This window comes from Neolamprologus multifasciatus, chromosome 7, assembly GCF_963576455.1.
Source record: "Neolamprologus multifasciatus chromosome 7, fNeoMul1.2, whole genome shotgun sequence".
NCBI classification, from domain to species: domain Eukaryota; kingdom Metazoa; phylum Chordata; class Actinopteri; order Cichliformes; family Cichlidae; genus Neolamprologus; species Neolamprologus multifasciatus.
The window spans coordinates 26,725,360-26,739,887 of NC_140445.1; the positions used below are offsets into that span (position 1 = coordinate 26,725,360).

Genomic DNA, 14,528 nt, shown 5'->3' on the forward strand with positions numbered 1-14,528 from the left:
AGATAACCTGAAAAGTAAACGCGATTAACTACAGACCACCGTGGCAACGTCTTAGCAACCTAGCAATCGGTATCACATCCAATAAAACAGAAAATTTTAAATGATAAAATCACATCAGAAACCTCAAGAACAACTGGATTATTATGACTTGTGATGACTTAAGTTGACTGGAGTGGAGTAGACAATCACTTCTCCTCTACAAGAATGTCTGGATGTCAAGTACTGAAAGTTCATTTTAAAATCATTATAGTAATGTTAATACTCTTACCTCCTGGATATAGTCTAGGATGCCTTTCAAGATTTTCTTTAGATTGCTGATCTGTAAAAGAGAAGAACGTATATTATTAGTAAAATTCAGGTTTAATCAGCAAATACTGATAAAAAAAAAAGAGACCATTTGACAAAGCTCATGTCATGCACACTTTGCTATTATTGAAATCAAGAGTAAGTGATGTTTACCTTTAACCTCCAGTTGTCTCCAACGTCTGGCTTGATTCTACTAATCCAAGCATCACTAAAATACACTACATCTCTAGAAATTTCAGACAAACAGACAAAAAACAAAATAAAACAATGCAAAGTGGGCTTTGGTAAAAGTAAAAAAAAAAGCATACCAAATGAAATGACTGTTTTTTTTTTATTCATTTGTGGACTATGGATTTAATATCACTTTATAGAGATTAAACTGTATTTGTTTACCTAAACTTTACAATGATGTAATAAAATTAATCAAAAACTGATTAGAAACATTGCATTTTCTTTCTACGCAAACATTAACAGTAACTACTTACATTTTCTGTAGAACTTGTGCCATGACAACACCACTTGTCAGGTCTTCTACAGTCTTGCATGGAGCCTCTACTCCAAATGTCTGGATCTGAAATAAGTAAACAAAGTGCTGGTTACAGAACTAAACTATACAATTATACAGGAGTAACCAGTGTGTTGAAAACAGTATAACATGTTTGAAACACTAGAAAAAACCTATTATAAGATTAAATGCCCTATTTTAGGGAATCCCTTGCTCACAATCATACTGTCACAGCTGTATGCTGGCCAGTGTCATCACACACTTATCTGCTGTCCACTGAGCAGATCCACCGTAAGCATTGCAAATTTTATAATGGTGTCTTTTAATAACTCTCAATCATCCACAGTACTAACAAGAACTCACACTTATTGCTCTTGTGGACTTCACTTGTCATTCTGCTCAATTTCTATTATATCATTATTTCATTATGTCCCTTCTAACTATTTCACATGTCTTCTCTTCCTACCCTCCACATTTTTCTGTAGCATACCCCTCAGGCAGAAAGTCTGTTGCCCAGAAAGAAGTGATATCAGTCTGCATGCCAACTTCACAAGAGCCAAAGGAAGAAGATACACTAAGAAAAGGGATGAAAAACCTAGTTAAAATCCTGTTTGTACATAATTCTGTCTCTCTCACTTTCTATTATATAGTATAGTATATAGTACATAATGCAAGACCTCTATTAAAAGTAAAAGCCAACCAGCTGTCCACATATTTTGCTCATCAACAACGACACAGGTTAGTAAGGTTTGTTTCTTGCATCAATCTATTTTTCTGTGAGTGACATAACAAACTGAATGAATGACACAGAGGTACCAAAAGGACTCCAGCAACTTTGTCCCGGTTCTACCTGCTTGTCTCTGTGAGTGTCATCATTTTAATTCATGTCTAGTACGTTTTCCCGCCCTGCTTTGTTATGCCGGGGTTGAAACTGAAAAGGCTGAACTGAATACATGTTTATCTCGCTGCAGGTCTGAGAGACTGACTGGACCAAGACTTTTACAAGTGTTTGCTGTCACTACCGAGTTTTAACATTTATTTAAAATTGAGTGTTTTATCTTTTTTTTTTAAAACAAGATTAAAAATGAAAAATGAATTCACTGTTCTACACACACACACTTATTGATAAGTGGAAGAAACTGGAGGGATGGATGAATTAACTGTACTAAACTAATTTGATTTCTAACTATTTTAACAGTTTCACACCAATTTATATTTTAAGTAAACAATTTAAGTCTGGGACCATGGGAAGTGTGTTATTATGTCACAGAAAAGCAACTAACAGCACTATTTCATCATTAGGAAAGAACAAGATTAGTAAACAAGAAGACACTTGACACTGTGCACCTTAGAAGGACACAGCTCGTGTGGTGTAAGGGCAGCATGACATTGCAGTAACATCTATCTACAAGGAAAGCTTTTAGACTACAGTTGTATTTAGGCTGGACATGAAAGGTGACGCTACAGTTTATATGCAAATTTTGAGTCTTTTCCGCTTGTCTTTTTTTTTTTTTTGCACTGTAATTACATTGGGGGGCCAATTAGCTGCAAAACTTTATCTATCACTGCTTTCAAAATAAGCGATTTGTCAAATAGTCCTAGGCAGGAGGAACTGAAAGCCAGACACTGGCCAGGAGCCAACACAAAAGAGAACCTAAACAATAGTCGTGATTATGTAACACCAATTACTGGGAAAAAGGCAGAGAAACTTCACCTGATTACCCACACCCACAGTTTTCACTTCATCTACCAGCTCACTTAAACTCTTTTGCCAGCTTTAAAGTACAAGATACAGTTACTTACTAACTTCCTATATTTGATGCAACTGGGATAGACAATGATAGCAAGACTTGCCTCTTAAAACATTTGCTAAAGTAGCAATAAAATCATAAATCTGTAGCTTTTAAATGTGTTAGCTTTTTTAGACAGTATTAAAAATATGTTACTAAAATACGAGCACGACAACAACACAAATCCCTTTTCTTTTGAACAGCCACTGAGTTAAGAGGAACTGAGACAAGACAAACATCTAAGTAGAAACGGCTGCATGGATCCCTATTGTTATGAACTTAGTACTGCACAACAGCAGTATTTGGTCTGCATCATTTCCTTTTGCAGGAAAGGCAGACAAGGAAAGAAAATAAAGGATGAGCCAGCCCTGCAAAAACCACACTGACCACTAACAAACGTGACACTATGCCGGGCAGTCCTTAGCTGACAACACGCTGTGAGAGTTGTACAAAAGAAATGAATTCACAGCCCCTGACACGCAATGTGCTTTTGTGCTTGATTTAACATATTACCTCAAGTCATCTTAAATCAATCAGCTACTTTTCCACTTTGCTGACTGATAAAATTTTCCTTTCATTTTCGTGTGGCTGTAGCTTGAAAAAGATCCTACACTATTCTTTCTAAACAATAGTGGCTTTCATGGTAATGTGAGCTTGACAGCTTTAGCTGTATGTCTCACTGTCCAAACCAGCGCAATACATACAGTAACACTATATAACAAAGCATCGGAAAGGAATGTATGCTCATGTGATTTCTAATAAAAGCCAAAGCTGACCAGTGCAGGTGGGTTGCTTTATGTGCAGGTGTAGGACATTGTGCAGTTGTTGATCAGGCACAAATATAAAAACAATTAACCCAGCAATTACATCAGTCACAAAAGGCCAATCAGCCTTCAATCAAACCTAATGTTTATCGCCAATATGCTGGATTACATCACTGAACATAAAAAATATGATTTAATTTTATATCCATCCTCTTTATAGTCTCTACGTTTATGTGAATCAACAGCTAAATACATGCAATCGGTAGTTACAGAGGACTAGATCTAGTTAGTATTTACTATTCTTTGGTAAATACTGTCTTGGAAAGAAAACTTCGGTGATAGACCTTTGTGTTGCCTCGACTAAAGGGCAACAGAATATGAGCCCCAGTGTAAAATATTATATATAATATTTTATAATATAAGCCTAATTCAAACTTTATTGATTTCAGATGGGATGTCAACTTTTGAGATAGCGCTAGGCTACTAAATGTCCTCTGAATGACATCATCAGCTCATGTTCCAATCAGCTTATTTTAATTAAACTAATCGTGGAACCCTGAAGCACTCGTCAAAGAGCAAAACTAGGCTAATAAATGTCCTCTTAATTATCAGGATCACCTTCCATTCAGCTTGTTACAATTATACTAATCAAGAAGCCTTGAAGCACTTACCAGAGAGCAAAACAAGGCCAACAACCACTTCAGCATCTACTGGCATAGTACCGTCTGCACACCCTGGATTCTTATGAAAAACTGCTTCGACAGCTACCCTTTTGTCCTGCTCAAGGCAACTTCCCTTAAACAGTTTAAACATAAATGTGAACATGTACCAGTACCTACAACACCTGCACAATCTCGATTCCACTACTGTTAAGAGTTTTTAAGTTATTTCTTCATTTTACTACACACTGGGCAAGTGGGAAGCGGTCCAAAGATACCTTGTAGATATCCACTATAGTCCCTAACCTATGTTTAAAACCAAACTCTGGTTTGTTTTCCCCCTTGGTGTGGTTCACTTTTATAGATTGTGAACACAATAATCGCACGCAAGTGTGGACAAAAACAACCAATTCGAGACCCTTTGAAGATGTGGTCTCAGTGCGGCTCCAAATGAACTACAGAGCAGTTTCTTTATAGATGTGCAAAGGTCTGTATGGGCTAGCAATTAGCCGTGAAAAAAACCCAGAAATTTTCCATGTTCTCCAAATGTCCAGAACACGGCACCTTCTTGCTGTAGTTTACTTTTATTGCTCCTTCCGCAGATCCATCTGGCCAATAAGCGGAGTGAAAATTCTCATGTGATTTGTAGTGAGGAATTTTGCGTCGCTTGGAGCTCACTTGGATTTTTCTCTGCATTAAAAGAAACCAGGCAAAAGCGACATGTTTACTAGCTCATTAACTGATACAAACTATAGTTATGAAAAAAGTATCGTGTAAACTGAGGTATTTGGAGGTTCTAATTTTGCTCAGGTTCAGCTCATGAGTCAGCAGTGTATTAAAAGGGTCGATCAGGAACTTCGCATTATATCTACCACAAACATTTTTGGCCATCACAGATAATTCTTGCATTAATAAGAACACATTGACTGACAGTATAGACCATAAAGGGTCACTGAACCAAAACAATGCTTCATCAAGATGTGTTTCATAAGCCACTGCAACACATAAACTTGGTTTCATATGTACTTTTGGAAATGAGCGTGTAATGAAAAGTAAAAACTCAGCTAGTCAACCAAAAACAATAAACAATCATGTTATTATAAATGTCAGCTGTAGTACATAAGTTGGTGGTAACACATGGGGTGGACTGAGACCCAACAGGAAATCCACACCTAAAAGTTTGCAGAAACAGCTGGGTCAGGACATGCTCAGCTGTGGAGACCGTGTGCACGACTAAATAAAGTTTAGAATGTAAGCGATCATGTATTAAGAGGCTGGATTAGCCTTATTCAAATCTGCAGCGCATCAAAACCCTAAAGCACAACATTGATAAATACACCAGACTAACCATCTTCTGTGTGTTTTCTCAGATTTAATGGTAAATGGCTGATTCTCATATAGGGCTTTCTACTCAGGCATTCTGGCCTTATACAACATGTCTCATTCACACAATAACTTCTCTCTATATCTAAGTGCTGCACATTCACACTCTGATACATGCATTAAGAATAACTCTGGGTTCAGTATCTTTCCCAAAGACACTCTGCCACGCAGACTGGAGCAAAAAGGATCGAACCACCAACCTTCCAGTTAGTAGATGACCTGCTCTACCTGCTGTGATACCCAACCTTCCCAAGGGCAAATTAATGAAAAACAACAAAAACATTAAATCCTGTGGCTTTTATTTATTAATTCTTTTTAAACACCCAGTAGTTTCATATAGTGGCAGTAAAAGTATATGATGTGTATTTTCCAGTCATGTGCAAACCTATATATTTAAAGTATGAGTTGAGAAGTATCACTGTATACTAAATATCTAGTTAATTTTTTCATTAACAGTCTGGATAATCACCAAAGCTACACACACTCACATGTAGCATGCAGTGGGAGATAATCACATGTGTTCTCACTCCTGGAAATATTCCACTTGTTTTAGCTGTGGGCGCTTGCAAGGCGGACCATTCAGCAGGAAGAATACATTAAGCTGAATGGTTCACCGTGAATTTAAAGGATAATCGCCTGCATTGCTCTTCATGCAAACACAATTGGATATTATAGACTTTGAACTAGAAAGCTGGGAAGGTAAATAGTGTTTCTCCAAACAAATCTAGTATTTACAAAGTCATTAAATAGTACTTGCAAATTTAATTTGCAAGTACTAAAGAACATGCATGAAAATAAGCTATGCTTGATCTTAATGCTGCACTAATCTACACCAGTAACTCTCATCTCGTTTTAGTCCTGATTAGTCATTGATGTATCTTCACTGTTAATAGGCATGTAAGGTATGTGAGGCATGTTTGCCAGATCCATTATCACTATAACAAAGGTTTACTGGGCCTTTTCACAAAGGGGAATCAATTATTTTATGCTATGTGTGTAAAACTAATCTGTGGGGTCATCTACTGCTCTTCTTGACACATCTTCAGTGAAGTTTCTGGAATCGCTGGATGTTTTATGGCTTCAAGTATCACACAGCAACCTCCAGGTGACCCAAGTGAACCTGCTCAGAAACCAGCTTGTGTGCAGATATGCTGACATTAGAGAAGCAGGGTAGCATGCATGAACTCGTCTCCAATATAACCAACACCAGATGGATGTTTCCATTATACAATTCTGACATTTCTACCACTAGAGTATTGTGACAACATGTAATTTTTCCATGCAGAGTTTTCACAACGTTCCATCCAGTCACATGTCTGAGCAGCACTTTATTAACCTTAAGGTCACTGGTTTAACATCAGCAATCGTCACGTCATACTATGGTAAATGAGGATGTGACAGCTTTCCAAGTACAACGTGTTATGCCTTTTCTAGAAACCCAGTGTTGAGAGACCTCATTGATCAATGTAAACATATACCAGTCTGCAGCACGTGACTCTACAGTCCGACGCCTTTAGCTTAAATCCCTGTTTTCAGCCTCTGAGCACCAACAATATGGGGTAATGTCTGGTTAAAAATCAAAACCCAAGAAGTTATTTAGCATTAACATTTTATTCAGAAGAAGAAATGAGGAAGGAAGGCGAACATAATAATATGCTACACTGAACAACGATGACAGGAATTTAACCCCAAAGCAGACGCCGAGCGTTTATCCTCATACCATAAGAAAAGAAAAAAAGGCTTGACCAAAAGAAGCTTTAAATCATAACAAGGCCAATGCGGTTTGACACAGCACTCGGTAGGGATTCAGTAAACGAAAGCTCAAATAACGTTAGATAAAAGCCCGATTACACAGCGCATGAATCAAAAATCAATAGTTACGCCATGGTATGTGGTGTGCTGGCGGCTAGCAACCAACACATCAGCAGCTAAACACAGCAAACAGCTGGCCTGCATACGTAACCACTGTGAGGCGAGTCATTTTCTTCTAGCCAACTAACGTTACTCCCGTTAGCTCGTCGAGCTACCATTAGCCTAGCTAGCGTCGCCGGGGCGCCGGAGAACGGTCTGTCAGCGGAAAAACAACTATAACTCGATTACTTACCCATGTTAAGAGGCTTTCACACACTTCCATACGATCCAAAGACTCTGATGTACTCATCGTGATCTAACGTAGACCGACTTTACGTGGCGAAGAGAGCCTGAACTTGATAGTCAGCTTCATACACTCCCGAGATCTCTGGCTCTCCGGGTGTCTCACAATCCGTCCGCCAATGGTCGGGTTCGCTGGTTCGCTAGTCCGGCGTCTACCAGAGGCGGGCTGTGTAGGCGGAGTTTATAGTTCGTTTTAAAGGGCAGTTCTCACTTTGAATGTACTGTCAGGTATTAATTACAGAAAAAGCTAGTCCACAACCAATTATTATTTCAAAAGAATCCTAACCTGCTCTGCCTTTCATGTGTGCCAGTTTAGCTGATTTAGCCTTTGCTTGAAAACTAGCACAAAACAAGCACCAAATTAAACATTCATCTATTTATTGTTCTAAAATATGTAGACACAATCACAGGCAAAAAAAACAAAACAATCGAAGGAAATTACTTTTTTTTTTCTGGCAAGCAAAACGGAAGCAGCGCATAAGCTTGGGGAGACATACAGCTGACTCAGTGCTGCTTAAAAGCATAAGTCTAAATGCTTATAGAGAGCACCAGAGGGTACTTCTCACAGTGAGACACCCAGTGAGGTTTAAAAGAAAACTAAGCCAAAATACAGAAACAGTTTAATAACTAAGTGCAACATATGATTCAATAACTTGTTCAACTGATGATATTGTTGTTGAGCTGTAGCTCTTAAGGTTTGTTGTAATTTCTTTGAGCATTGCATAGTCTGACCTAGGGGTGGATATTTGGGGACATCCACTCCTGCGAAGATTGGCAACTGTCTTGAATATTTTTTCACATGTAGATCATTTTTCTTGCTTTCAAATTATCCACACAGAATCAATCCACACAAAAATGTTGTTGTACATGCACAAAGACAATAAAGGGCTATTCTGTTCTATTGAATTCTTAAAAAAAAGTTGGAGCAGGTCTAACCACACACAAAAAATTCCCATCAAAAGCAACTAATGATTCATAAAAGAAAACCACTTGATTTCTTCATGCAATTGTCATAATTCCATTTAATTTAGATGGAATCCCACTAACCCTGAGAAAATGAGTGCACGTGATATCTTTGAAATTATGTTAATAGCAGCATCTTTACACATTTCTGATATGCATTTTGGCATGTTCACGAAGCCTGTGCACAAAGTGCCCCTTGCATGATGCTTCCAAAATAAAGATTACATCAGGATGGGACTTCCAAAAAACCTCTCAAATGTAGTTCACCTGGAGCATTACAAGATATGCTGCTGTCTCTGGCTTTAGTTTAAACTGAAAGGGACACTAGTGGAGCAGTACTCAACTATGACACATACTGGTATGTGGCACACCCTAAAACAAGACATTCCATGAGGTAGCTGCTGGTCTCCTTTTTTGGTAATCTAAATCTCTGAAATACAGTGAAATTTACAGTTAACCTGCTCCTTTTACTTTGCCTACCATGACAAGCTTATCAAACATTGGCTTGAATCCCCAGAAACCAAATAGCCTGGACTCATTGCTCAAAAAGTAACCATGGTTGCACAGTAACTTTGAGGGAAAAGGGCAGATAATGAAGTCTCTCTATCTCTGGCTCCACTAGACAACACTACCTATTTAAGTAATTGCAACAAAAAAAAAAAGAAAAAAGAAGTTAAGGTGGAGATATTTACTGTGCACCAGTCAAAAGTTCAAGCTGGATTTACACTTGAACAGTTTGGTAATCCCCCATTTATTTATATCCTCAGTAAAACACATTTTGTATAGAACATTAATTTAATTTGAACATAAATAAGACTTTAATACATTTCAAAATCTGACAGATTGAGAGACTCTGACGTTCTGAAAAGCTCTGTAGTGCATGAAGCTGAACTGACAAACTGCTTAAGATCCTGAAATGTGAAAAAAAAAAAAAAAAAAAAAAAAAAAAGAATCCTTAAAATAATCTTTGAACATTGAAACATGATGACATTAACATTCATTACTTGAGTGAGCTGATGATTAAAAATGAACTTTAATCAGTTCTTTCTTTTCTTGAAAAACAAAGTCATCTCTAACTGAGAAATCATCACCAGACTGGTTAGTGTTGTTCACTATATTTTCACGTGAGTAAGCCCAGGAAAGTTCGAAGCATGTTAAAATGGATGAATAAATCTAGACGTTTCCAGGTGAAACACTTCAGTGATTTTGACACAAACATTGGTTTCAAGTCATGGTTATGCAGGTTACAGATCACTGAAATATGGGCGTAACTATAAGTGAATAAAGCAGGTTCTAATAACCCCATTAACAGGGTTCTTGTAACACACCTTTGCTTGTCAACTGACAACCCAAATGTAGACTGATGACTTTAAATCAATTTAATAAAGACATTACAGTTTTACACGATTGTCTCCATAATGATGACATACACATTAACCAAATGCCCGTTCATGGCACTGTTGACTATTTAGTTAAGGTTGTAAACTGATGGGCAAGAAAGACTTTCCTGACTGACCTCAGTGCCTGACTCCAAGTAGATTTTTACATTGCATCCTTATATTCTGCTTCTGTTAGTACTGACTCATATGACCTTAGAATCTTGAATGGTAAATTCTATATACAGAGTCAATATTGAGAGTACTTTTTTTGCTAACCCATCTCCTGTGATAAAATAACATCCAAGGCTTCAGAGAGAGAGAGAGAGAGAGAAAGAGAGCGAGAGCGAGATTGAGAGAGAGAGCGAAATCTGTATTATCGACTAACTGCTCTTTGAACATTTATTCCGTTTTTCTGCACGTCCTCAGATGTTGACTTCACTCTTCCCGAGGCTTTTGAGAAGGCCTAGCCGTTCAGTCTCTGTGTAACCACCTCTCTGTACATGATAGAGATGTACACAAAGAGAAGTAGGATTACAAAGAAATCGTCCATGAATCCCAGAAGACCAAAGAGCGCTTCTGGGAGGATGTCGAGCGGAGAGGCCAGGTAGGTGATTGCCCCAATGAGGCAGAGAAGAATTCGAATCCTGAACATCCAGAAGAGGCCACCCACAGTAAACATCTCTCTAAAGGCGTGACGAAGCAGAGTGGGCACATCCCGCAGCCTGTCCATAAACTGAGGTAAACCACAGAAACAAAGTTGTCAATAATAACTCACGTTTATCTCATTTAAGGTAGTATCATATCGGCCATTTCATGGATGGCTGCTAATTTTAAATCCCTCTCTGTCGCATGTCTCCCATGATAGACTTGCAGAGAGAGCAAACATCCACTTCTTTAACAACTTTCCTAACTTTTGTATCAAGAATATAACTGTTGTTGGGTTTCAGACTATGACTCACAGAGACAAAGAAGGAGTTATACAATGGAGAAGTCCACAGCTCCCAAGACCACAGGAGGCAGATCAGGTGAGCACCCCCCCAATATATAACCATATTCTGGGTTGTACAGAATGAATATTCTAACTTAAAGCCCCAATCTAAATAAATATCATTGAAATACTCACAGATCTCGGCTGGCCGGAAAACCTGCGGTTGTAATCATTGATATCTCTTAATATTAGCTGAGGTTCAGCTTCCCCATCCTGTACCCTCTGAGGACCGGCGTGCTCATGAAATAGTGGAAAGAGCAATGTTACCTGGAATTAAAAGAAAAAAAAAAAAAAAAAAAAGATATTTTTAAGAAGGATACCAATACTGATATTGATGATAATCACATACATCACTTGACATTTATACAATTTTTTTTTTTTTGGGGGGGGGGGGGGGGGGGGGGGGGCTTTGTTGCCAGTACAACAGCAAAACTGCTTAGAGAGATTGGGATCAGAGGACAGGCACAACGGCAGGCTATAAGAGAATTATCTAACACTGCTGAGAGGACCAGTCACTGGTTATGGCTAAAAAGGGCTGACATCACTTGGGCAGCTAAGGCAGTCAGCTAGCCGCGATACACATGCCAAGGATTGATCGACTCGCGGTGGGCCTGCCTCAACAGGGGGCGTCGAAAGAGTAAAACATAACATTAAAAATTTTGCTGGTTGACTGCTACAGCTGTCTCAGGGCCGAAACACCCGATGAATCCAAGGTCCACTACGGACGATGTGTCGCAAATTTAACAATTTAGATCAGATCTCTAATCCCTAAACCTAAGCAGGGAAAATGGCAGGCTAGCTTGGGTAAAAGAACAAAAGTTGAGGCACACAACGATGTGTGCTGCTGGTAAAGTTTCTGGGCTGCTTTCTTCATAACAGTCATCCTTCAAGATTTTCTCCATTAAAAGCAATGCATTGTCCGGGATTGTAACATCTAGTCCTTTACTGAAACATTAGAGGCACAGATAACAGTTTTCCCCAAAATTTGCCATATGTAGTTTTTTTTGACAGGTCACACAGCACCGCTCTGACTGACACATCACTTATTCCATTTAACACTCATTTCCAAAAACTGTGGCAGTAGCTAAACGCGTTTATAAAAAAAAAAAAAAAAAAAAAAAAATTAAGGTATTTTTGTGCATTCAAAGGTATGAATACAGAACAGCTGGCAACTTATGAATATCCCTAGTGTGTATTTTAACAAGTACTGAAAGACTCACCATTTGTCTGCAGATGGGGCAGTTAATAGCTCCCAGCCAGGTGCCGTACCTCCAGTAGGCTATGATACAGGAGCCTATGTAAGAATACAGGATATGGCACATGAGTAAAACTACAGCACAAAACAATAGCTATTAGCTAAAAAAAATACAAACAAAAACAAAAATTATATTTACTCCAAATGATGTTTTCCTTGATGTGCATATTTTCAAACAATGTCAACATTTGTAGCAATTTTGTACTACTTTTTTAGTAATGAAATAAGCAATTAAAAGAATGAAATTATATTGTTTTGTTTAGTGCATATTACTGAAATCTGTACAATAATCTCACCACAGAAAAGGTGTCCACAATTGGTTTCCACAGGCAGAACAGCCTGCTGTAAACATACAGGACACGACATGTCTGTGTAATACTGCTGCCTGGCTTCAGCCTGGGGATTTTCATCCTGCAAAATGAAATCAAAAGCATACAAATTAAAATGTTTAGCACATTTGTTATAACAGAGCGCACAATTTTGAGAGTCATTCCCTCCAAATGAACAATAAACATTATAAACCATTTAATAGCTGTAAAAGAATATTAATATTTATCTATAATCAGCCCTTTTGCAACTTCCTGTTGTGACTTGACAATTTAAACCTTTTCAGTTCCTTCTTCTACACTTTTGCCAGTTATAGAACCAAAACTAATTGCTTCTTTTAAATTTCAGAGATATAAATATAAATTTTAGAGGTTGCTTTCTTAAGATAACATAGAAATTAAACACCAACAAAATAATAGTTTTAGTAAAGGCTGACATCCTCCAAATTAAAATATAATCCTCAAAACTCTGCTTTTCTGAGTTTGAAATGTTTAGGCGATGTTTCAAACGACTCAAAGGATTCCAAGTAATACGTAGGGCTAAAAGGCTGGAGCTGCGCTTGCGTCTTTACCTGCTCGGTCTGGAGCTGTTGTCGGACGGCTCTAACATGCTCCTGATTCTCAGGATGAATATTTTGCTGCTCTTGCCTGCAAATGTCAAAGGATGATTTGGCAATCAGATGTTTGTCAGCGTAAACTATGAAACAGAGCATGACAATGCAAATCCAAGACAGTGAGCTAAGTTTTAATACACTAACTAACTGCCTGTGAACACAGTAATGAAATGGTAACACTGATGAACTTCATCATCAGAGTTACGAGTAGCCCTAAAGTGCAATATTCTACATCATTACAACCCTCAGATATATGCATATATTATCAGTCCTGAACACCTGTCATCCAAAGAAAAAGAAAACGGCACTTTCCTTTTATTAAACAATCAATTGTTTACCTGCAGAGGAGAGTGAGGAGGCCTGCAAGGAAGGCGACACTGAGCACCACCACAAATAAGACCTGGTTGCTGACACCTTCAATGAGAGTGTCCTCATCTTGGATCAAGTAGTCCAAGTCCCCATGCTGACCGTCCTCCATCACCCACACTCATAGCCTACAACTCTGGAAAACAGAGGGGGAGAAAAAAAAAGATCACTAATTAGAATTTTAAATGTTAGTAAAAGCTATATAATTTAACGGACTATGAGGTTCCACTAATGTATTCCCAAGTCTGCGAATGCCACAAATCTGTGGGTTTACGGGATTAAGCTGCGAACTTAAAGGCTTGTTTTTAAGTGACCTGTTAGCAATAGCAGCGAGCAGTCCATTCTTACCAAAACGTTACAGAAATAGGTTAGCGACACTTTATGTCCAGTCTACTGGCCTACTTGTCCCTGCATGTAGCATTCTTCCGTTCACTGTGTTGCTATTATCAGCTAGCAACGCCCGCTTGCCAATTTTAGCGCTGGCGTAGATTAGCTTTTAACACATTAATGAGCACAGCTACTGTTGGTAATGACAGTGTGTGGCTTTTGGAAGCTCCTCCACCATAGACAATATTGAGCCCTGTAGTTATTTATGTACCAGTGAAAGAAGGACAGCTTCTCTCTGTAAGTCTGAGCTCTTACGGGACGTTTAACGACCCTTTGACGACAGGCTTAGCAGGGCCGCCTTAAGTTATAGCAGAAGAGTGTGGCACAGAGCATAATGAAGCTAATACCGTTTACGTAACGTGCGAAGTAATTTGAAACGTTTTGCAAGACGGACTATGATGAAAGAGCTCACCTGATAATAAGAAGCCCACCTCCACTCAATAAACTCTTTCCAAAAGCTTCACCTGTCCGCTCCATCCACTCTATCGAGACATTTCCCCCCCTCAATTATGACAGATTTTAGAGGCTCAGTCAAATTAGGAGACCAGGAGCAATCGCTTGCGTATTGTTGCTCTTGCTTGGCATGCCGATGTTAATGTGTCGGTTTGCAACGACTTACTTTCCTTCTTATTCTCTTAGAGGTATGCAGGTTAGAAGCTACGACGACAGAAGGCTGCCCCCTAGTGTTT

The 14,528-nt window shown here is 38.6% G+C and overlaps 2 protein-coding genes across 6 annotated transcripts in view; both read right to left on the minus strand.

Moving 5' to 3' along the window:
• hook3 (hook microtubule-tethering protein 3) overlaps positions 1-7,717 on the minus strand; it is a 29,361-nt gene extending 21,644 nt beyond the window's left edge. For 2 of the 5 annotated variants that reach the window (XM_085168523.1, XM_085168524.1), the window contains exons 1-4: positions 7,512-7,717; positions 792-877; positions 460-532; positions 269-319 (exon numbers count right to left, since the gene is read on the minus strand). In XM_085168523.1, the coding sequence (XP_085024649.1) occupies positions 269-319; positions 460-532; positions 792-877; positions 7,512-7,568 (267 nt within the window). In that variant the 5' untranslated portion in view covers positions 7,569-7,717. The other 3 variants (XM_085168525.1, XM_085168526.1, XM_085168527.1) reach the window with 2 other exon arrangements.
• A 1,821-nt stretch (positions 7,718-9,538) lies between these two features.
• On the minus strand, positions 9,539-14,480 carry rnf170 (ring finger protein 170). Its single transcript, XM_085168532.1, has 7 exons — positions 14,252-14,480; positions 13,425-13,588; positions 13,045-13,120; positions 12,443-12,557; positions 12,112-12,185; positions 11,027-11,158; positions 9,539-10,636 (listed from the first exon to the last, which is right to left on the minus strand). The coding sequence occupies exons 2-7, from the start codon at positions 13,562-13,564 to the stop codon at positions 10,367-10,369; spliced, it is 807 nt and encodes a 268-aa protein (XP_085024658.1). The 5' UTR covers positions 13,565-13,588; positions 14,252-14,480; the 3' UTR covers positions 9,539-10,366.
• Between the last annotated feature and the right edge of the window lie 48 nt (positions 14,481-14,528).